Source organism: Caretta caretta, chromosome 14 (assembly GCF_965140235.1).
Source record: "Caretta caretta isolate rCarCar2 chromosome 14, rCarCar1.hap1, whole genome shotgun sequence".
NCBI classification, from domain to species: domain Eukaryota; kingdom Metazoa; phylum Chordata; order Testudines; family Cheloniidae; genus Caretta; species Caretta caretta.
The window spans coordinates 17,202,241-17,224,095 of NC_134219.1; the positions used below are offsets into that span (position 1 = coordinate 17,202,241).

Here is a 21,855-nt window from a genome sequence, read left to right on the forward strand (position 1 = left end):
ACACATGTATATAGGCAGGGTTAACGTCTAGATGAGTCCCATCTAGTCTCTGCCAGTGACAACTAGAATAGTCCAGTGTCCTCCAGGAAGGCTAACTCAGATTCACCAGAAGAAAAACCAAAGCACTTAACAAGAAGTGGAGAGGGGCAAATCACGGCACTGCACTTTGAATTTAACCCTTTGCTGGTGATCCTCTACACTGCATGTGTCAGCTCTATTGGCTTCAACGCAACCCCATCTACTCACAAGATCAAGTCCACTGCTGGCTTGTGACAAGAGAGCCATGCAGCAGGAAGCAAATTTCCAGCAATTCACTTATTTGTCCCCCTCCCTCCCACCGATTGCAGTCTGACAATGAATATTAGATATGGGGGTCCCTCTCCCGGCCACCATCATGTCCCTAGTAGCTTTCCATGGTGGCACAAGCTTCCAAAGTGTGTACTGGCCTCATCTGATACAAACATGCAGCACAGGGCTATGACTGAGACCATAGGTAGTAGCAGGGATACTGTGAGATAAACAATGAGACTGACACTTCCCCCCCATGCTACAATGATGGAGGCTCCTCTTAACTACTACTGTAACTAATCTGTCTGCTGCTATAGCACGGCAGATGACAAAGGCACCTGCTACACGTATGTAGTTTTTCCAGATCGCTAGATGAAAAATAATAACTGACAAATAGAGTAATGCAAAATAATCATTTTATTTAAAATAAAAAGCAACACAATCATCATCCAGACAAAACAATTCAGAGCATCGCAGCTCTGCCCGGCAGGATGGATAAGAGAAGTTAGTGGCAACGATAGGGCTTGTAACTGTGGAATGAATCAGCAGGCTCCATTGCCCCCCTCCCAAGAAGAACAGACAGCACTGTCTCTGGGAGTCCAGCTTGCACAGAGGTTTCACAGTGCCACCCAAAAGGAAAAGGGCCTCTAGATTAATCTTACCAGAGGCGGACATCTCTCTAGTAAGCAGCTGGGAGAAGAAGTTGGCATTAATCTGACCACAGTTAGAGAAAGGAGGAAGGGAAGCCACTACTAGCTTCTATGAAGCCACAGGCTCCCCCTGCCCTATGTGTATGGAGCAGGTATCTTCAAAGAAACATGCATCCTATGAACTGTAGTTATATTTCTGACAAGATTTCACCAGTCAGTCCCTTTAACCTGTAACAAGGGAAGAGGTGAACTTGGGATACAACTGATTCAGACCAGCTCCTAAACGGGGCTAGAAAAGCAGTGCCCTATCTCAGAAGAGAGGACAGCAAAGCTGACATGCAGTAGCAAACCTGGGATCTTAATTCAGCAAGTTTAGGCACCAATACATTTTCGTCTCAGAGCTCAATGAAACCTACCCCTACATTTGGCACAGTTCACGTAGGGTGAATTGGTTTTGAATTGGGTACTTTTGAAGTTATCGTTGAGCAGGTGCCCAGAAGCATTGAACCTTTGTGACTGTAGCACTTGTTAGTGGGAGGACCTAGTGACAGTTTAGAAAGAAGTGTCTAGCCTGCTTAATAGGGGCTTAACCAGAGTCAGTCATTTGTAACATCTTTTGCAGAAGAATCAAAGTGTTTTACAACCATTAATTCAAAGTAGCCTCACAACACCCCTGCAAGGTACGTATTATTGCCATTTTATAGCTAGGACACCAAACACATAGAGAGGTTAAGCTATTTGGCCAAAGTCACACAGCATGAAAGTGGTGGACCTAAGAACACAACCCAGCAGTCCTGAGTAAGGTTGGCTGGAAAACAAGAATTCTGTTTCACAAAAAATGCTGAGGTTCACATTCCAGCAGGCTAGTCAGTCCCTTTCGCTCTGCTGCTGAAGCTATTCCACTTTGTATAAATCATAAAATATTCAGCAGATTAGTGCCTGGTGCTATAGGCATGTGATTAGGGCACTTACCTGAGATGTAGCAGACCCAGGTTTAAGTCCCTATTATCAGGCATAGCAGGGATTTAAATCTGGGTCTCCTGCATCTCAGGTGAGTGCCTTGGCTATTCTGGGTCTGTCTCTCTGGTTTTGAGTAAAAATTCCACCCTAGACTTGAGGAAACTTCCCAACAAAGTTTTCATGAAACCCAGTATACCTCTATGCAAAGTCAACCTGTTCCGATGAAGAACATTCGAGCAGCTCTAGTTCAGAATCCCAGCCCTTGTACCAGACTGCCTGAACAGAGCCATTGCTTCTCAGGTGAGGCAAGAGATGGCTTTGTGGAAGTCATCTTACAGTTGCTGACATTACCTTTCCTATTGCTAGTTTCAAATGTTACCTTATAGACCATTCAATACGAGGAGACTGTGTCCATTTTAAATGACAGCTTTATTGTCACACCACTGATACGTTCATAGGCATGGAGAAGTGCTCTGCCCTCTGGAGCATCAGACTGCTATTGCTAGAAAAGGAGCAGCTTTCTTGGCAGTGGGAGGCAGGTTGGTTTCCCCACAACAGATTTCAAGTGCTCAGGCCCAGACTTCTTTCATACAGTAAAATAATAAGATGAGGCACAGCTGTAACCATGCTGATGAAGGCAACGGCTAGCCACCTCAGAGCCAGGCAATGGCCGAAACCGCAGCCCTGAGAGCTTTATAATCCAGGTTAACCCTTGCCATTAGGAGGGGGATACTCTAATCCTGTAGCCACCGCAGCCCCCTATCTTGTTCTAAGTGATAGCAGCTGCAGCCTGCTCCATTTTATGAAGATAATATGCAGCATGCAGGCTCTGGGCAAGCTGCCAATGTACCCCCTGAGCTAGGCAGACTACAGGCATCCTTGGCCAGGGAATCTGGATATTTTCACACAAAACCGTCTTTAGATCTAAGCAGCCTTAAGGAAGGGTCCCCCTGCAGGAAAGACTGCAGCAGTTTTGAAGAGAAGTCTGCGTATTTGTGTTCCATTGCCACAAATGCACCCCTTGGATTCCCTGCTTAGGGATGCACTGATGAGTCACCTGCCTCACACCTCCAAACTCCCTCCCACTTCTCTGCTACATAAAAGTGACTGGCACAAAGGAGACTTGGAAACAAAGGTCTGTACTGCTGATGAACCAAAATAAGTAGGGCTCGCTTTTACAACAGACTGAGTCATATCCTGAGACGAGAGAGGGAACACAAATAGTAAAGGACAAGTTAAAAACCAACATTCAGGGGATCTACTTAATACACTGTATACAGAAAATTCACAGTTAAGGTTGCCAATCTGCATTTTAATTCAGCCACTAGTGCAGTGATTCCCAAACTTTTTACCTCATGCCCCCTTCAGCCACGGCTGGGCGGGCAGCCAGGACCCCGGATGTGGGGCCAGCAGCTGTGTCTGGGAGCGTATCCCCAGGCACAGGGCTGGCAGCCAGGAGATCCCCAGGCACAGACCAGGAGCAGAGCTGGGCAGCACTCCCTCCACACCCCCTGTGAGGGTTGGTCTGGGTCCCCACTGCACCCCCCCCAGAGGGCGTGCCCCATTACTGAAGACCTCTGCACTAATGCCTAGGCATTGCAGCTTATATGAGAGAGAGTGCACTGCCCCTCTGTTTTCAGTTCCCCCTCCCAAACAGCAAAACTGAAATGAGGGTGCAAAGAGAAACAGCCCAAGTAGCTGGCTCTTGGGTGCGGTGTTCTTTGTATCAGCGAAAGATGTTATTCCCCGCTCCCCCACAAGCACAGCCTCCCTCTGGCTGGGAGCAGGCTATAGGAAAGCTTTAACGCACGGGCCCTGGTAAATTAATATCAACCATCCTAGTAGATTGCTTGGGGATGAGAGTTTATCTTGGCACAATACCACTGCAGCTGTGTGAACCCAAGCATCACGTGTTATTTTAAAATGTTTAAGACAAAATACTCACCCTTCCTGTACTCTTTTACAGATTCCAGAGCAAGTGCTGCTCAGCTCCTAAACACATGATCTCAAAGAGACAGCTGCTTTCTGGGGCTGAATGAAGTCTGTAATTCAGTTATGTAGTTTTCCCCCTACACCTAAGGTTCATGGGTAACTGCTGATAGATGGTGACTTTCAGTGGCTTCTACTATACAAGAAGCCACTCATCTCTTGTTCCCTCAAGTCCCAATACTACACCCAAGTGCCAGTTCATCTCTTTTATACTTAATATGGCAGGTACCAAGCAGAAGTACGTATGATCATTGCTGGTTAAGGTGTCACATCTTAGACTATTTGGATTTAGTCAGAGCGTACACAGATTAATATGACCACAAAAGATGCTTCTCACAGATAGCCATTTCTAGTCATTTGAAGTCACCTCGGTGTTCAGAGTATATAACAGAGTTAGTCTCCCTTCCAGCACTCTGGTACAATATACACTGGATGTTTGTGTAGAGCAAAGGTGCTGAGATCCTCTCCTAGTTTCAACACGTGCAGTACATGTAAATGTATGACAACGTCAAAGCACGGTAGGTTTCTGGATGTAGCTGCTGGTTTTAAAACAGTTCTTTAAAAACAGGTATCAGACTGCTTTCCTTGCCAACTTCACGAACTGTAAGACACATGGCATGTCCTTGCCCAGAGCTGGGTTATTTTCTGATCATATAGTGCACTTTTTTGGGGGTACAGAAGGGCACTAAGCATTGCACAGTCATTTAGACTTGGGAATTCTCCCCAATAGTTAGCAAGGAGTCATCTTTAGTCAGCACATGGTGGAAGATAGGAGTTTGGATCAAAGTAGCAGCGAAGACTTGAGAAGGATCATAAGAGTAGATAGGAGCTGAGAGGGGTAGAACAAAACTGGCTGCTAACGGAGCTTCGAGTGGCAGCTGCCTCTAGACGGTTCTTGTTATCTCTCAGGGGTGAGTGCGGCTTCCGCAAGATTCCCTAATCCTGTCAAAAAAAGTACAACTGCCTGTCATGACGATAACCTTTCCTCCAGTATCACAATGCAAGACAGCAGGATGCTGCCAAAGAAAAGGACTACATTTTTTTTTTTTTTAAATAAAGCTGCTGAGGTGTTTGACAAGGCTTAGAAACAATTCTGCTTATATTGATGGTATTCCTCACCACAACTGCAGCAGAAACCCCAGCCAGCACTACAATGTCATCTAAGGAGTTGGCAGAGGTAACAAGCAAATCATGAGCTGCAACACAGAAAGGCCTGGAAGAGACATCTGGGAAACAGAGAGGGGCTCTTGGACAAGGTGCTAACTTATTAGTCTTTTGTAATATATACCAAATATTAAAATGAATGTTTTCACTGCAGGAGGCTGAAAAAATGCAGAAAGGATGGAGCTCTGCAATATAGCTTGCATTTCTAAGAGATTAGGAAACCAGGATCTGTGTTCATTAGCTTCTGCTGCTCATTCTCAGCCTGAAGTCAGAACTGGCTGCTAGAACTGAAATGGACAGTATCATAAAAGGGGATTAGAACCTCAGCTGGGAAATAAGATGCTTGTTCAGTTAACTCTAAACGTTTAAGGATAGTTTGGTGTTTTGACTCTATTCAAAGACTAGAGAAGTTGAGTGCTGTATCCCTTAAAGTTAGATAGCCATATATACACTAAATGAGCAGACAGGGGCCTACACGGGCACATTACACTTGCGTCTCGGAAGCGAGGCTCCTCCAGCTGGGTCAGTACTATGTGCATCTTTATGTTAATTCATCACAGAGATTACAACCAAAAGACAGATTCAGAGCAACCCAAGGTCTGTGATGAATTAGAGGATGCATAAATGAATGTGAGGGGGTTGGCACAAGCAGCACTTTAGTGTGGTTAGCTTGTACCTTCTACCCAAGGGAATCAGCGACAACTGCTCAGAAGCAGGATGGTTTCTAAATCCAGCATTTTGCCACAGCTTCTTAGTAGTAAATATCTCCCAAATGCCTAACACTTTCCGATCCTCCTTACGTTAGAGTCCATGGATGGGAGAAAGGACCATGTCCCAATAAATTCACACCAAGTGAATTCTGTTGTCATTTATTTAAAGTGTCCCCCTCCACAAATCAGCTAAGATCTCAGTCTTGGGCACAGCTCCTTTTTTTTTTTTCCCTTTCTTTCTTTTTTTTAAAAGTGTTAAAGCAACAAGGCCTTAGAATGAAATTTATAATCTGTTAATCCTTACAAAAACAGAATAGTAGGCAGAACTGAAGTAGTCCAGGCAACAGTGAAGTAGGAAAAACTAAGTATGTAGTTGCTTGAAGCTTTTCAGTTTGGACAATCAGGTGATCAAGACTTGTTCTACGCTGGTTATTCCTCCCTTTACCAATTTACCACACAATTATGCTCCTCAGTGGCACAGAATCGGACATTCCACTTTCCCCACAAAATGCCCCGCTACTCCCAAGGCCACCCCCAGCAATTGGAGCATTCCTTCTATATTAAAAAATGATTAGAAAAAAGTTATAAAAAACTGTTTATTAAATAATGTAAAATTTCTCCTTGGTACTTTCTTTTTTAAAGAGAAGATCTTAGGTTCCTGTTTGGAGCAGGCCAATGTAATTAGAATTGGGGAAGGAGGGAGAGGAGAGAGGATATCACCAGTGGCAAGCTGTTTCACAATCTAGATAGTCCCCTCATCCTCCCCCCCCATCCCATGCACGATGGAACAGCCTAACCTAACCCTACCATCTCTGCATTAAAATGTCTTTTGTTTGGAAAAAGAAAGAGCTGTCACATCTGGTCACCTGGAGGAGCTGCGCTCTTTGCTCACACAGTCATCTTGAGAGGTAGTGTCACCATTACCCATCATGCTGCAAGTCCTCCTCTTTTTCCGCCGATGCATCATCCCTTCGGTCTCAGAGCCAGAATCACACTAAATACAGAGAAAGACAAAATGACAGAACTAATCGATATAGGGAAATACAAATCTTCAGTTATTACTCAGAAGATCTGACAGCGAACCACACCTGTGCTAGTACAGTCACCAGAGAAGTTATCGTGCATATTCTTCCCTGAAACATCAAAATTCCTGTCCACGAGAGCATGTTTAGAGTAAGGGACTAAGAACTAGGACTTCCAGATCTGTTCCTTGCCCTGCAACTCACTGCAATACACTTCAGGTAAGATTTTCAGGTATTCCAATCAGGCACCCAAAAGCCCCTGATTTTCAGACTGAGTGCTCAGAACTTTCTGAGACGTCAAGTCACTTAAGGTGTCTCTCAAGTTGGGCAACCAAAATCACTAGTCACGTTTGAAAAAAAAATCTTGGCCCTAAATCTGTGGCCTTGTTCCCCATTTATAAAATAAGGATAGTTTTACTTGTTTGTTTAAGGCTAGATACATATTTGTAAAGTCAATAAAGAACCTCAGGTGAAAGGTGCTGTGCAAGTACTAAACTAGTCAAATTTTCTCAAAGGCTGTAAAGGTTGGTGGGAACTCAAACTCACCCTCCCTCCCGGTAAGGATTTTTGGACGAGAATCTCTCATTCAGTTTCCTCTGAACACCTGAGAGAATTAGTTATGACATTTAATAAGAGTAAGTTAATAGATATAGCTACTGAGTGACAAAAGAAGAAAGTTTGAAGGATGGGAGAGAAAATGAAAAGAATGTTTCCAGGTGTCAGAACGTGACACTGTCTGGCCGGAGAGAGGTAGCAGGGCCTACACAAATCCCTATTCATGGAAGTGACAAGGTCTCAAAGAAGTTAGGAGTACATCTGTGCAACTTAAAAGCAAGGGAAGATGATCTGCAAGGAGCTGGATGCCAAAACAAATGGGAAGCCAGTGAAAGATGCTGAAAGCAGCAGCACAAAGTACATTAAGCATAAAAGCATAAAGAGCCTGTGGTCCCGAGAATCAGGAACATCTCATAGCTAAGTTTGTTTTGGCAAGAGGAGTGGACCACCCCTCACAGAAGACTAAAGCTTTCACCAAGATCCCCACTGGTCCAGTTCTTTGCTTTATACTTGCACACTATTAGCTTCCTCTGCAATTTCGGATTTAACTTTGGAGTCTAACATTTATTCAACAGTTATTTTCAAACCCACTTGAGAGTTGCGAGTCAGGGAGATGGTATGTATTTTTAGAAAAGAAACAGACATGACTCCTTCGACAACTGGTGTGATGCAGCAGGGAGGAGGGAGTGTTGACCTGGGAACGTGGCAGGGGATATCCACTGGGGATAGGAGACCTGAGATCCTGTAACCTGAGCCTGGAGGGGGAGGTAACACCTCTGCCCGGGAAACTGGACAAAGGCTGCAGGAGAGGGTTTGGTTTGGTTTGAGTTTGGTGCTGGAACGCAGGGAACCCCAGGGCTGGGGTCTAAGCTCCCTGCCCCTCCAGAAGGACTTGACTGAGGAGTCCTGGTTGTACCCATGAGCTTTGTTTTAGCCTGTGTTCCTATTGTCAAATAAACCTTCCGCTTTACCGGCTGGCTGAGAGTCACCATGAATCCCAGGAACAGGGGTGCAGGGCCCGGACTCCCCCACACTCCGTGACAACTGGTGGCAGAAGTAGGATGTACTGCACCCCGTGAATGGCGCTTCCTGCAGTAAGTGCCCGGGGAAGAGTAAAACGAAGGGGGATTGACGGGGACCAGGCGTGCTGAAGATTCAGAGAGGGACGGTTTCAGGGGGTGGTTAACCCCTGGGAGCGTGTGACCACAGAGAAGGACTTTTGCAGTAACAGGGTCCCCTGGTGGATTGCAGCGAGCGGTCCCAGGGGTGGAGGAGTCTGCAGCTTGACCCTGGCAAAGAGATGGTGACCTCAAGAAGGACTGGCACCCTACGAGTTCTTCCTGGAACCCGTGAAAAGCTGCACAGGCCTGCGAGTGGCCAGCAGGGAAATGTATGCTAAACGCCTTAAGAGTGACCTGGTGGAGCTGTGCAGGCAGAGGGGGCTGCACATTGGGAGATCCACCAAGGAACAGCTGATTGCCCAGTTGGAGGAGAAGGATCACTTGGATGACTCGATCCTTGTCCCTGAGGGAAGCCGCCCGGTGGATGCAGCGTGGGCCCTGGGGCCTGACCAGGCTGAGAGGGGTCAGACTGCTGCCGAGGACCTCCCGCGACCCTTCCTACTTATGCCTAGGGGAGGGGTTATGGGAAGCCCAGTGAATACTGAGGGCACCCTGACCCCAGCAGCCAGCAGGGGATCCTCCCGGCGGAGCTCCTCATCCCTGGAGCAGAGGCGACTGGAATGGGAGAGGGAGATGAAAATGAGGGAGCTGGAGGATCATGAAAAGCAGCGTCAGCAGGAGCGGGAGGAAAAGGAGAAACAGAGGCAGCATGAAGAGAAGCAGAGACAGCATGAGCTGGAGCTGGCCAGACTGAGGAGTAGTGGGGCCCCGGCTGAGGTGAGTGAGGGGGGACCCAAGACTGCAAGGAGCTTTAATAAGTGCTTCCTGGCCCAGCGTAAGGAGGGGGAGGACATAGATAGCTTCCTGACGGCCTTTGACAATGCCTGCTAGATGCACAGGGTTGACCCTGCAGACAGACTCCAGTTTTTCACCCCCTTACTGGGCCCCAAATCCTTGGAGGTGTACAGCCAAATGAAAGGGGCAGATGCAGGGGACTATGAACTGTTCAAAAAGGCCCTGCTCTGTGAGTTTGGGCTGACCCCCGAGATTTACTGGAAAAGGTTCCGGAGTCAGTGTAAAACGCCTGAGGTCACATACCTACAACTGGTCAACCGAATGCAGGGATATGTCCGCAAGTGGACAGCTGGGGCCCAAGCTAAAGGGGACCTGCTTGACCTAACTGTACATATGAACAGTGCCCTTCTGACCTGAGGCTATGGTTGGTGGACAAAAAGCTAGAGAACCCACAGCATGCAGGGCAGCTGGCCGACGAGTTTGTGAACAGTCGGTCGGGGGTAGCAGGGAGGAGTCCCAAAAGAACAGGCCCCCCACAATGTAGAGAGAGAGTCACCATGGGACCTCCCAGTGGGGAAATATGGAGAACCCCCTCCCAAGGGTAATGCATGGCGTCAGGACCATCCGACCTGCTCGAGGGGACCAACGTGACATGAGCTGCTATCACTGTGGCCAGAGAGGCCACGTATGGACCCAGTGCTCCAGGCTCAGGGACAGACTGAGCAGACCCAACCTACACAGGGTTAACTGGGTAGGGACGCAGCTGGACGAGGGGCAGATGGCCCAGGCAAGGGGGGCTGCCAGCTTCCACCTGCTCAGGAGGGAAGAGTACCCCAGGCCAGCTCCTCCAGAGTGCTGGATGCTCTGGACTCAGGGTTCCCAGTTTACAGGGTGGGCGAGGGGCTGTCCCTCTGGAGAGAGGGCCTTGTTCCCCTCGAGGTGGATGGGAGGAAGGTCAATGGATACTGGCGATGGCCCGGCCTGAGGTGGTGGCCCCAGATCGGGTGGTGCCCAATACCTACCTGACCCTGACAGGGGTGGGCGGGACCCCATTCAAGGTGCCCATGGCAAGGGTACACCTGAAATGCGGGGCCAAGGAGGGCCCCAAGGACGTGGCGGTGCACCACCATTTGCCCACTGAGGTTTTGATGGGGGGAGGGACCTAGAGGACTGGCCAAGCAACCCCCAGAATGCCCTGGTTGTGATCTGTAGTGAGAGCCGGCGAGGGGCACTGCGGCCCGACCTTGGGGAGGGTACCACACCGGAGGCGCAGGACCCTACACTAATGGGGAGGAAGCACAGAGGGGCATGGCTCAGAGAGGCTGTAGCCTCAGACCTGGCCAGCGAGAGGGAACCGGTCCCCATCCCTTCCCCAGCCGCTGAGTTCCAGGCCGAGGTGCAGAAAGATCCCTCCTTGCGGAAGCTCAGGGACCTGGCCGACCTCATTGTGGTATGGACCATGAGGAGAGGTTGCCAGGAGAGGTTCCTGTACTGAGAATGGGCTCCCCCAGGGGAAGTGGAGTCCTGTGGGATCAGGAGGCCGCTGGTGGTCCCCCAGAAGTATCGCCGCAAGCTACTGTACCTGGCCCATGACATCCCCCTCTCAGGGCACCAGGGAATCCAGCGCACCCGGCAGAGGTTGCTACAGAACTTTTACTGGCCTGGGGTCTTTACCACTGTCCGGCAGTATTGCGGATCCTGCGACCCCTGTCAGAGGGTGGGAAAGGCCTGGGACAAGGGGAAAGCGCCTTTGAGACCTTTGCCCATCATAGAGGAGCTTTTCCAGAAGGTGGCCATGGACACAGTGGAACCTCTCAGCAAGACGACCCGGTCAGGGAAGAAATACATTCCGGTGGTGGTAGATTTTGCCACCCGCTACCCCGAGGCAGTGCCCTTAGCTTCCACTGAAGCAGACACCGTGGCAGATGCGCTCCTGACCATTTTCAGCCGAGTGGGGTTCCCCAAGGAAGTCTTGACAGACCAAGGATCCAACTTCATGTCGGCCGTGCTCCGGTGCTTATGGGAGAAATGTGGGGTCTGGCACAACTGGGCCTCAGCTTATCACCCCCAGTCCAATGGGCTGGTGGAGAGGTTCAATGGGATGCTAAAGATGATGTTGAAAACCTTTATGAACCAGCACCCGCAGGATTGGGACAAGTACTTACCTCACCTGCTGTTCGCGTTCAGGGAGGTACCCCAAGAGTCTATCGGATTTTCGCCTTTCAAACTGTTATATGGAAGGAGGGTAAGGGGCCCCCTGGACCTGATGAGAGACGAATGGGGGGGGAAGGCCACTCCCAATGGAGAGTCAGTGGTAGAGTATGTCCTGATCTTCCGAGAGAGACTTGCTGAACTCATGGGCCTGGCCAGGGAGAATCTGGCCAGAGCCCAGAAGCAGCAGGTCTGGTGTATGACTGCACGGCGTGGGCCCGTGCCTACGCCACCGGGGATCAGGTGATGGTTCTCATCCCTGTGAGAAAGAATAAACTACAGGCCGCCTGGGAAGGCCCTTTCAAGGTTATCAAGCAGCTAAATGAGGTAAACTATGTGGTGGAGCTGTCTAACCGGGTACACATATTATCCCAGGGGGAATGTGGTTTTGGCCGTGTGTGGACATTGGGAGGAGCAGGGAGATGACCCGTTAGTAGATCTATTTCCTGGGACCAGAGCTGGTTCACCGCTGGAAACAATTCCTCTCTCGGATCAACTAACTCCTGCCCAGCAAGCTGAGATCAGGGGGGTGCTGCATCCGTACCGACAGCTGTTTTCCAACCAGCCTGGACGCACTAATCTGACGGTCCACCAGGTGCAGACAGGATCGCACCCGCCGATAAGATGCTCCCCCTTCCGAGTCACAGGGAAAACTGCTCAGGACCTGGAAAGAGAGGTCAGGGACATGCTGGCTTTGGGGGTGATCCAGCCATCTGCCAGCCCTTGGGCCTCGCCAGTGGTGCTGGTCTCCAAAAAGGACAGGTTGATCTGGTTCTGTGTGGACTATCGGAAGCTCAATGCCATCACTGTATCTGATGCCTACCCCATGTCCAGGCCTGACGAGCTCCTAGACAAATTGGGAGGAGCTCGATACCTTACCACCATGGACCTTACAAAGGGATACTGGCAAGTGCCGCTGGATGCAGATGTCCGGCTGAAATCAGCCTTTATCACCCCTCTGGGGCTCTATGAGTTCCTGACCCTGCCTTTCGGCCTCCAGGGAGCGCCAGCCACCTTCCAGTGCCTGGTGGATCAGCTACTGAAGGGGATGGAAAGTTTTGCTGTGGCATATATTGATGACATCTGTGTCTTTAGCCAGACCTGGGAGCACCATGTGTCCCAGGTTAGACAAGTGCTGGACCAACTCCAGGAGGCTGGGCTGATCATAAAAGCTGAGAAGTGCAAGGTGGGGATGGCTGAAGTATCTTACCTGGGCCATCGGGTGGGTAGCGGCCACCTAATGCTGGAACCAGCTAAGGTGGAGGTGATCAGAGACTCGCCCGCTCCCCACACCAAAAAGCAGGTCCCAAGCCTTTATTGGGTTGGCAGGATACTATCGAAGGTTTGTGCCCTGCTTTAGCACCATAGCCACCCCCATCACCGAGCTGTGCAAGAAGGGGAAGCCAGACAAGGTGGTGTGGACTGAGCAGTGCCAGGAGGCTTTCTGGGCGCTGAAGGAGGCTCTAGTCAGTGGCCCAGTTCTGGCAAACCCAGACTTTGACAAGCCCTTTATGGCGTTCACTGACACCACAGACACGGGACTGGGGGCGGTGTTAATGCAGGAGGATGAAAAGGGGGAAGAGACACCCCATCGTGTACCTGAGCAAGAGGTTGCTACCCTGGGAGCAACACTACGCGGCCATCGAGAAGGAATGCCTGGACATGGTGTGGGCCTCAAGAAACTAGAGCCATATCTCTTTGGGCAACACTTCACCATGTACATCGACCACGCTCCCCTGACCTGGCTGCACCAGATGAAAGGAGCCAACGCCAAACTCCTGAGGTGGAGCCTGCTCCTGCAGGATTATGACATGGACGTGGTCCATGTGAAGGGAAGTGCCAACATGATAGCGGATGCGTTGTCCCAGAGAGGGGGCCCTGAACTTCCCCAGGTCACTGGTCAGAGTGACCCCGCTCAGTTCAGTCTCGAAGAGGGGAGAGATGTGACGTAGCAGGAAGGATGGAGTGTTGACCTGCGAATGTGGCAGGAGAGTTTCACTGGGGATGGGAGACCTGAGAGCCTATAACCTGAGCCAGGAGGGGGAAGCAACACCTCTGCTCGGGAAACTGGACAAAGGCTGCAGGAGAGAGCCTGCTGGGGGGGGGGGGGGTGTTTGGTTTCAGTTTGGTGCTGGGTGGTGGAACGCAGGGAACCCCAGGGCTGGGGTCTAAGCTCCCTGCCCCCCAGAAGGACTTGACTGAGGGGTCCTGGTTGTACCCACGAGCTGTGTTTTAGACTGTGTTCCTATTGTCCAATAAACCTTCCGCTTTACTGGCTGGCTGAGAGTCACGGTGAATCCCAGGAACAGGGGTGCAGGGCCCAGACTCCCCCACACTCCGTGGCAACTGGTTGAAAAGGGTAGCGTAGTCATAGGCTAAGGGTCATTTGCAGTGGCAAATCCTTACCTCTGAATCAGAGTCTGAGGAGCTGGAGCTGGAGGAACTGGAGGAATCACTGGAACTATCAGAAGCAATACCTGTTGATTCTTGTAGATCAACTGAATCAGCCAACACTGCCAGCTCAGGATGCTCTTGTTTTAGGATCCTAAACACAACCATCATGATTCGCATTTAGAACACATAATGAGAAACAAAAGAATGTTTTAATTTACACTAGCATACTCCACAAAATCTGTCCATTGCCACATTAGTAAAAAAGCAACAGACAATGATTCGCTAGTAAGGTGCATCACCTAACATTGTGCAACTTCCTGCACTCTAGCTTTGATGGCTTTTTATATAGTTTCCATAGTTATTTTACCTCAATTTAATATTCTAACACAGAATATCAGAGTAGAGGACATTAACAAGGTTTTGATATCAATAAGGTCCTCCAGAAGGGAGGATAGAATTAGCAGTGGTAACGGAGTTGCTTTTTTAAAATTATTCTTAAAGTAGTTAGAAGTAAACTGTGCTTATATTCAGAGGTTACTGGGTGAGAAAAATACCTTGAATTTAAAGGTTTCCATAAGATGCTAGCTCGGGCCACTAGACAGCTCTAGAGATCAGTAAGACATATGAAGCCTTTCACTTCTAGATTAAATGGATAAACATGAGTCACCTCAACAGTGATCTAAAGTTGTTGCTACCTGATGGCTAGTTAGCAGAATCTCAGCTCCTCCCACTAGAGCAGCGTCCATGTCACAAGAACCACATCACAATTAGCCTCATTGGTGGTGGTCTCTGCAGAGCCAGAGAGTGAATGGAAAGGGAGAAGATACTCTCACCATGGTAGTAATCTCTTCAGATCAGGGGAAAAGATGCATCCCTTCCAGGGGATAGCAGACTTCAATCTTCAAGGCAAACAACAGAACTCCCATCTCTACGCCCGCTAACGTAAATCCTTTCACCAGTACTACATTCCCCTTAAATGCTTAGGGCAGCAACTCCCAGTACATTGGATCACGTACCACCTTCTTAAAAAAACCGTGAAGTAACTGATGGAACATCAAACACATGCAGCACCCGTGGAACATGAACCACACTTTGGGAATCCCTGACTTAGGGCATTAGTTTACTAACCTACTGCCTCTACATTTTATCATGCTTGGCAAAGAATTTTCAGATTGCATCATCTGAGTTTCATGCATATCACTTGAACGCATCAAGTCAGCTCCATGAGAGGTGAAATCCAGATCAGATCCTTCCCCAAACAGCAAGGCTAAGCTACCAACTCATAGGGGAGGGAGCCAAGAAAAGTTGCTCTAAAAAGCAGGCCATAGTTTAGAAAACATGTCTTTAAAATGACACAATGTGTTTTTCCCCCAAGAAAGTCACATGTGAGTATGTACTGTTAGTGTTATTCCAGCTGCATGTCTCGCTTTGAAAGAAGTGTTTGGACTATCCCTTCAACTACCTGGAAATCAGAAATAGGAACAGAATTTACTGCACCGTTACCTGTACCACTTCCTTGATAATTTCGGCCTCCCTCTTACTGTCTTGTGCCATACCACAGGGAAGTTGGTACAGCTGGCAAAGTTCTGTGTGATGGCAATGGTTGTATCGAGATTGAGAACTACGTGCCACCAGCCACCTACAAAATGCAATGCAAGAGCAACTTTTAAATACACTTTTTATATCGTTTACCTAAAGTACTGTAGATACATCTATCTAAGATACTTAATATGGCCCCTATCGCCACAGTATCTGAGCACCTCGCAGTCTTTAACACATTTTCCCTCAACACCCCAGTGCTGTTATTTTACAGATGGAAAACTGATGCACCAAGAGACTAAGTGGCTTACCTAAAGTCACACATGATGTCTGTGCCAAAGCAGGGAACTGAACTTGATTCTCCCAAGTCCCAGGCAAGGGCCCTAACCACTGAAATATCCTTCCTCTGCAGCTAGAATCAACAATAGCTAATGGAGCCCATATTAAGAGGTGGGGTTGTATGTATATTAAGACCTTTCTGTGGTTATGAATTTGTGTGTATATTATAAAGTCAAAACCACAGTTGTACACATCTCATGACAATCAAGTTCAGAACACTATAAGCCTCCATAAAAGGCTGTACTGACATACTTTTATAGTACAATAATACAGTATACAATCAGTTGGTTCAACCGCTCATTTTAGGGATTTAAACCTTCGGTTCTTCTTTTGAGTTTCTGAACCCTGATTGTCAAACCTTCATACTAGGGGGTCCCTTCACTCACACTCCGACATCTTCCCCATATGACGACCAAATACAGAAGACTGCCTGCAGGCTTTTTCCCTAGCTCTCTTATTCCAGAATTTTCCCCTGTACATAAGCCCCTATTGGAAAGCTGTAATCCTTTGACTCAGTGCAGTATTAATAGAAATGCTATGCCCTTTTAATAGAGACACTTTTAGAAGCTACGGCATAATCTTTCATTTGAAATTAAAGTTGTGGAAAAACTAAGATGGATGGGATCTGTCTGCATCTTTCCACAACTCTTTCCTCACACCTCACAAACCCTGTCATTTGTTACACTGTCAGTAACCCCAAGAAAACAGAGAATAAGAGAAAGTTATTTGTCTTCAAAGGCCTCTATTCTTTCATGCTTTGATTACTTCCTCACTGTATAGTTTAGTTCAGGATCACTTTCCCAAACACACTGCATGTTGTGCGTCTCATGTCCTGCTTGTTATGCCATCAGTCCCCTGTAACAGGGGAACATACTTCGCATTTATGTTTTGGATATTCAAAGAGCAACACAAAAATGGTTTGAAACAATGTACAGTTTTGGAAAATGGAGGACAAGTGTGTATACTTTTTCAACAAGGATACATCTAAATATGTGTTCTCCCATACTACTACAAATTTCCATTGGAGACAGCCACACATACCTGGCACAAAGACGGTCTCGCCTGGTTTTTGCACAATTTCCAGAGGTTTGAATTCAGCGGGCCAGGTGGGGAGCTGCGTCCTAGGGTATATGATACTGAACCAAGTGATCGCCTCATCCTGCTGGTTCCCTCCTTCTTCCCGCGTCACTTTGATCAACTCTCTGGGAGTGCTGGTAGGGAAGAGGCACCAACGCTTATGTCCGTGGACTAAGGCATTCCAAGCACTGGTTCCCAGAGGGTCAATATGAATTCCTGTTCCTGACCGAGGTGGGCCCATTACAAACCATCTGCACATGGGGAAAAAAAACATCCAGGTGCATTACAAGAGATAATTACTTTCTTCTATGAACTTTCCTTTCCATTAAGCAAGCATGTTTCCCTTCCATTTCTACCACAGCCTGAAATTAACATGGCTCTCTATATATTTCTTTGTGCACCCGAAGCAGAGTTTGCAGCAAAGCATTGACTATAGGGATTGTTAGTTTAATACTGCAGCAAAAGGTGCATAACATTTTTTGCCTAGGACCTATACAAATAATGGCAATTGTTTTCTTAGTTTCTTGGAGCAAGGGTTTGTTTATATTACAATAAAAATAGTTTAGAAACCAGAAACTGTTTCTCAGTAGATTAGGATTATATCTATTTTAAGGGCATAAACCACCTGGTGTATAAAATGGTAATTGTGTTTTTCTAAGCTTTTTCTTGGTTGTGAGTAGCATCTATAGACGTATTGTTCTACAATTCTTGTTCCAATGAGGAATAAACAAAAACCATCTTCAGGTAAGGGATAAGAAGATGAAGTTAAGACAGCTCCCATCACCCACATACTGTTCACTTTTGACTTTCTATTCACTACTGCATCATTTACCTGGTCATAGTTAATTCCCCAATAGCCTCATTGGGAAGATATGCAAGTGTGCAAGTCATTTTTCTTCATGCAGAGAACTACTGCTTCGAAGGTTTAAAGTTACACCCATCCTTAGTGATCTCAATTGGTCTGGGACAGTATATGAAAATGTACATAAGAATGTTATCATACTAGATACTGATATCTTAAGTGTGGTTAATCATTACTAGATGTCCACAAGAGAAGGAAATAAATGCAGGTTTCTACTTCCTGTGTGGGCAGAAGAGAGATTATGAATTCAGCACTCAAACAAGGGAATTGTGAGGACTATTTCAATAAGATGCTTTGAGATCATCAATTATGACTAGCAAAAAGAAAAGGAGTACTTGCGGCACCTTAGAGACTAACAAATTTATTTGAGCATAAGCTTTCATGAGCTACAGCTCACCAGATGACAGTGCTGGAAATGGCAAAAAGCCCCACACAAGAATTGTTCACATCTCTGAGCTACATAGTTGGATCGATGTTAACTTTGTACTGCAGGCCAGTCCAAATGTGTGTGGAGCATCTAAATCAGCTTTCGGAAAGACTTTGCTACTTTGAGACAATTAGAGTTAATTGATAGACAGTTAAGGTAAAAACTCTAGTGTAGAAGCCCATTGACTTTTCAGAGGCAGAGCTTATATGAAATATGGAGCTAACATGAACTAGCTAAGTCTAACCTAAACCTGACACCTTCCTAGGACTGGTCTACATTGGAAACTTACATCCACAACCCCTGAGACACAGTTATGCTGACCGAACCCCTGGTGTAGACAGCATTAGATTGATGGAAGAATTCTTCCATCAACCTACCTACTGCCTCTCAGGGGAGGGTGGATTACCTCTGCAGACAGATACTGTCTACATTGAAGAGCTACAACAGCACTGCTGCTGTAGAGTTTTAGCCCCTATCTAGACATGACCTAAAATACTGCTTGCTTTAGCAGGTCTGGGCTTAAGCACAACCAAAGTCTCATTGAAGACTAATAGTAAACTTGACCCCAGTAACATAATTTGAAAATTCAAAGGCACTTTATAGCCACACAACATGGCTCTGGGGTAGGCATTATTTTCATTTTACAGATGAGGAAACTGAGGCACAGAGCAACTTGTCTAAAGTCACAAAGCAAGTCTGTACCAAGAGCTCTTAACAGAACTCAGGAGTCCTTATTCTGAGTTTTCTCCTCTCTGTTCTGTATTTGCATGATAATCTTGAGATATTTATAATCAAAGTAAATTTAGTTTGCTCATGAGCAACTGACAGAAGAAACTGGAATCCCCATCTCATCGCCACCCCATGGATACTGTACCTATAAGGTGGTCTGCGCTTCTCTCCTGCATATTGGAATAGATCATCAGTGAAGAACGTGGGCACTTTGTAGTCTTCCAGAAGTTTCCTACGTTTAGGGTGCTCTCCATAGCTGCTGTCGAAGATGTAAAGGGGGCTGTCATCACGTGTGTTCTCCATATACTCTATGTAATATTTCATCTTCATCTTCACAGAGTACCCATCATTGTCCTCACCACACTTGAACTTCTGGTTCCTGTACTTGCGTTTCAGGCGTTCTAGAGTCCACTTCTCTTGGGCAGACCAGCCCATCTGAGCATTCAACAGGACTACAGGCTTATAAGGCTTTTCATACCGCTCAACAAATTCTTCCACCGATAAGTGGAGTGCATCTGCCCTTTCCACATTATCCTGTAAAATCAGAGAACAGTTGGGAAAAAAGAACTGCAATGTACCACAAACTGTCTTCATCACCACAGGCCAAGTTTCTAAAGGTCGGTGCCTAAAATTATTTCTACACTATAGCTGTAGTACCATAGTGTAAACACTTCCTACAGTGACAGAACAGGTTTTTTCCATTGCTGTAGGTAGTCCAACACCCCAAGCAGCAGTAGCTAGGTTGATGGAAGCATTCTTCCATTGACCTAGTTGCATCTTCACAGAGGTTAAGTTGGCATAGCTACAGCACTCTGAGATGTGAATTCGTCACACCCCTGAGTGCTGTAACTATGTCAATCTAACTTGTAAATTTACCAGATGCAACTTAGGTCTGGCCTACACTTACATGGGCAAATCTAGAGGATACACTTGCATTCAAATCTAGAGGATATGGAGACATTACACAGACTGCATGCCATTTTAGGCTTCGCCTGCACAATACTGCACTGTCAGCTCCCAAATGTAATAAGCCTCTGTCCCTGCTCCTACACACATCACTATCACGAGATATATGAGCATATTTAAATTTTGCTTAATGCTCTTCACTGTAGAGGTGACGCAAGATGCACTAGAGGTAAGGAAATCCACAGCCTGCAGCCTGGCAAACAGTTCCCCTTGCACAGCATTTTACTCTGCTATTTGTGATGTGAGAATTTATTTTTTCCTCCCCCTGATACCATGGGGAAGGGATTTAGAAGCTATCTTTGAATTCAGTAGGCATGCCTGCGTTAAGTAAAAATACACACCACTGAAGAAAACAGGTTTTCCCAAGTCCCTTGTCAACAATCCTGTTTTTATTATTTTGTTTTTTATTATTCATCCTCTGATTCCCCCATCCTGTCTTCCTCAGACATTTCTATGCATCTCCCAGACTCTCCTTTCAAGTCACCTAGTTAAATATTGTAGGAGCAACAATCATGCAGCACTAGGGCAGTTAACCAAATGACAATAGCTTTTTTCCATTTCCAAGCATTTTCCTTTCCTTTAAGCCCACATATTGCCCATTATCTACAGTTCCTGCCCCCTCCCCCCACTCATACTCCAGCATCAAAAACGTGCTTGATGAGCTTCTGGGAAGGGGAGAGCTCCACCCCTGAATTCTAGGAGTCACACTCACTGAAGAGCAGCAGGAGGCGCTCTCTCCCTCTCTCAAGTAAGGAGGCAGCTACTTCTTGTAAGAAGGCAACGCGATGCATGCCAACCCTCTGCCATGATCTGGCCAGTCCACTGCTCTCCCACAGTTTGAACGATGCCCATTTAGACTAAAGCTCTTTGGGCCAGGCACTGGTAATTTCTTAGCTGCCTGCAAAGTACCAGCTGTACCTCTAGCTGTGAATAATTTGCTGGCTTCACGGTACTAGACCACCAGTCCAACAGCACTGCGCTGCTCTCCCAGTACAACCTCCTGCCTCCAGGTCAGTGGCTCTCAAACTTTTTTTTACCGGTGACCCCTTTCACATAGCAAGCCGCTGAGTGAGACCCCCCCCCAACCTTATATATTAAAAACACTTTTTTATATATTTAACACCATTATAAATGCTGGAGGCAAAGCGGGATTTGGGGTAGAGGCTGACAGCTCATGACCCTCCATGTAATAACCTCACAACCCCCTGAGGGGTCCCAACTCCCAGTTTGAGAACCCCTGCTCTAGGGAACCACAGAGCCACCTGTCCCCTCCCCCACTCCTCTTCATATGTGGGGCAGTTAAAGGGGACCGGGGGGGGGAGGTCTCCCATCTTCCCCTTTGCGAGTTCCCACACACACCTTGGATGGTTGCTCTGGGGACACACCAAGCCCCTTGCTAGGTGCTTCTTCCTAGGGCATCTTGGGGGGGTGGGGCGCTCCACCGTTCCTTTACCAGAGACCTAGGCTCTTAACCCCAAGATCCGAGTTTAGCCTGGAGATCTCATTGCCAAGGAATCAACACCCCCGGGCCAGGCTGCACCGTAAAGCCCCCCCCCCCCTTTTGGAGGAGCTCAGCTCTGGGACTGGGCGTCCGCCCCCCCCTCCCCCTTCGGAGCTCAGCTCTGGAACTGGGCGCCCCCTCCCGGCCGGCCCCCACGTCCATCTCCCCAGGCTCGGGTCTGGCAGGAGCCGACCCCCGGGCTCCCCCCAGCCCGGTCCGCACCGTGCAGGCCGCCGGGCTCAGCAGGAAGGTCTCGCAGTAGTTGTGCCGGGTCCAGTCCAGCGAGTCCTTCAGCTCGGGCCGGGCGCTGCGCTTCGCCTCCCGGATCCGCTTCTTGCTCTTGTGGTTCATGCTCGGCGACCCGGGGCCGGGGCCCGCCGCCTCCTCCGCTCCCGGACGGGCCCCGACAGCCGCCTCCTCCGCTCCAGGCCCCAGGACCCGCTGCTGCTGCCGCCGGCACCGCTAGGGAATCCCGGCCCCGTCGCCGGCTCCGTTCCTGGCCAGGGCCCAGGGCCGCCCGGGACTCCGCCAAACCCGCGGCCTGGAGGCTTCGAGA

At 48.0% G+C, this 21,855-nt stretch overlaps 1 protein-coding gene across 1 annotated transcript; it reads right to left on the reverse strand.

The window, feature by feature from the left end:
* Positions 1-687: 687 nt before the first annotated feature.
* On the reverse strand, positions 688-21,852 carry JMJD6 (jumonji domain containing 6, arginine demethylase and lysine hydroxylase). Its single transcript, XM_048818205.2, has 7 exons — positions 21,522-21,852; positions 18,978-19,366; positions 16,779-17,065; positions 15,363-15,498; positions 13,872-14,010; positions 6,628-6,755; positions 688-4,829 (listed from the first exon to the last, which is right to left on the reverse strand). Exons 1-7 carry the CDS (start codon positions 21,648-21,650, stop codon positions 4,793-4,795), a joined length of 1,245 nt encoding a protein of 414 aa, XP_048674162.1. The 5' UTR covers positions 21,651-21,852; the 3' UTR covers positions 688-4,792.
* Between the last annotated feature and the right edge of the window lie 3 nt (positions 21,853-21,855).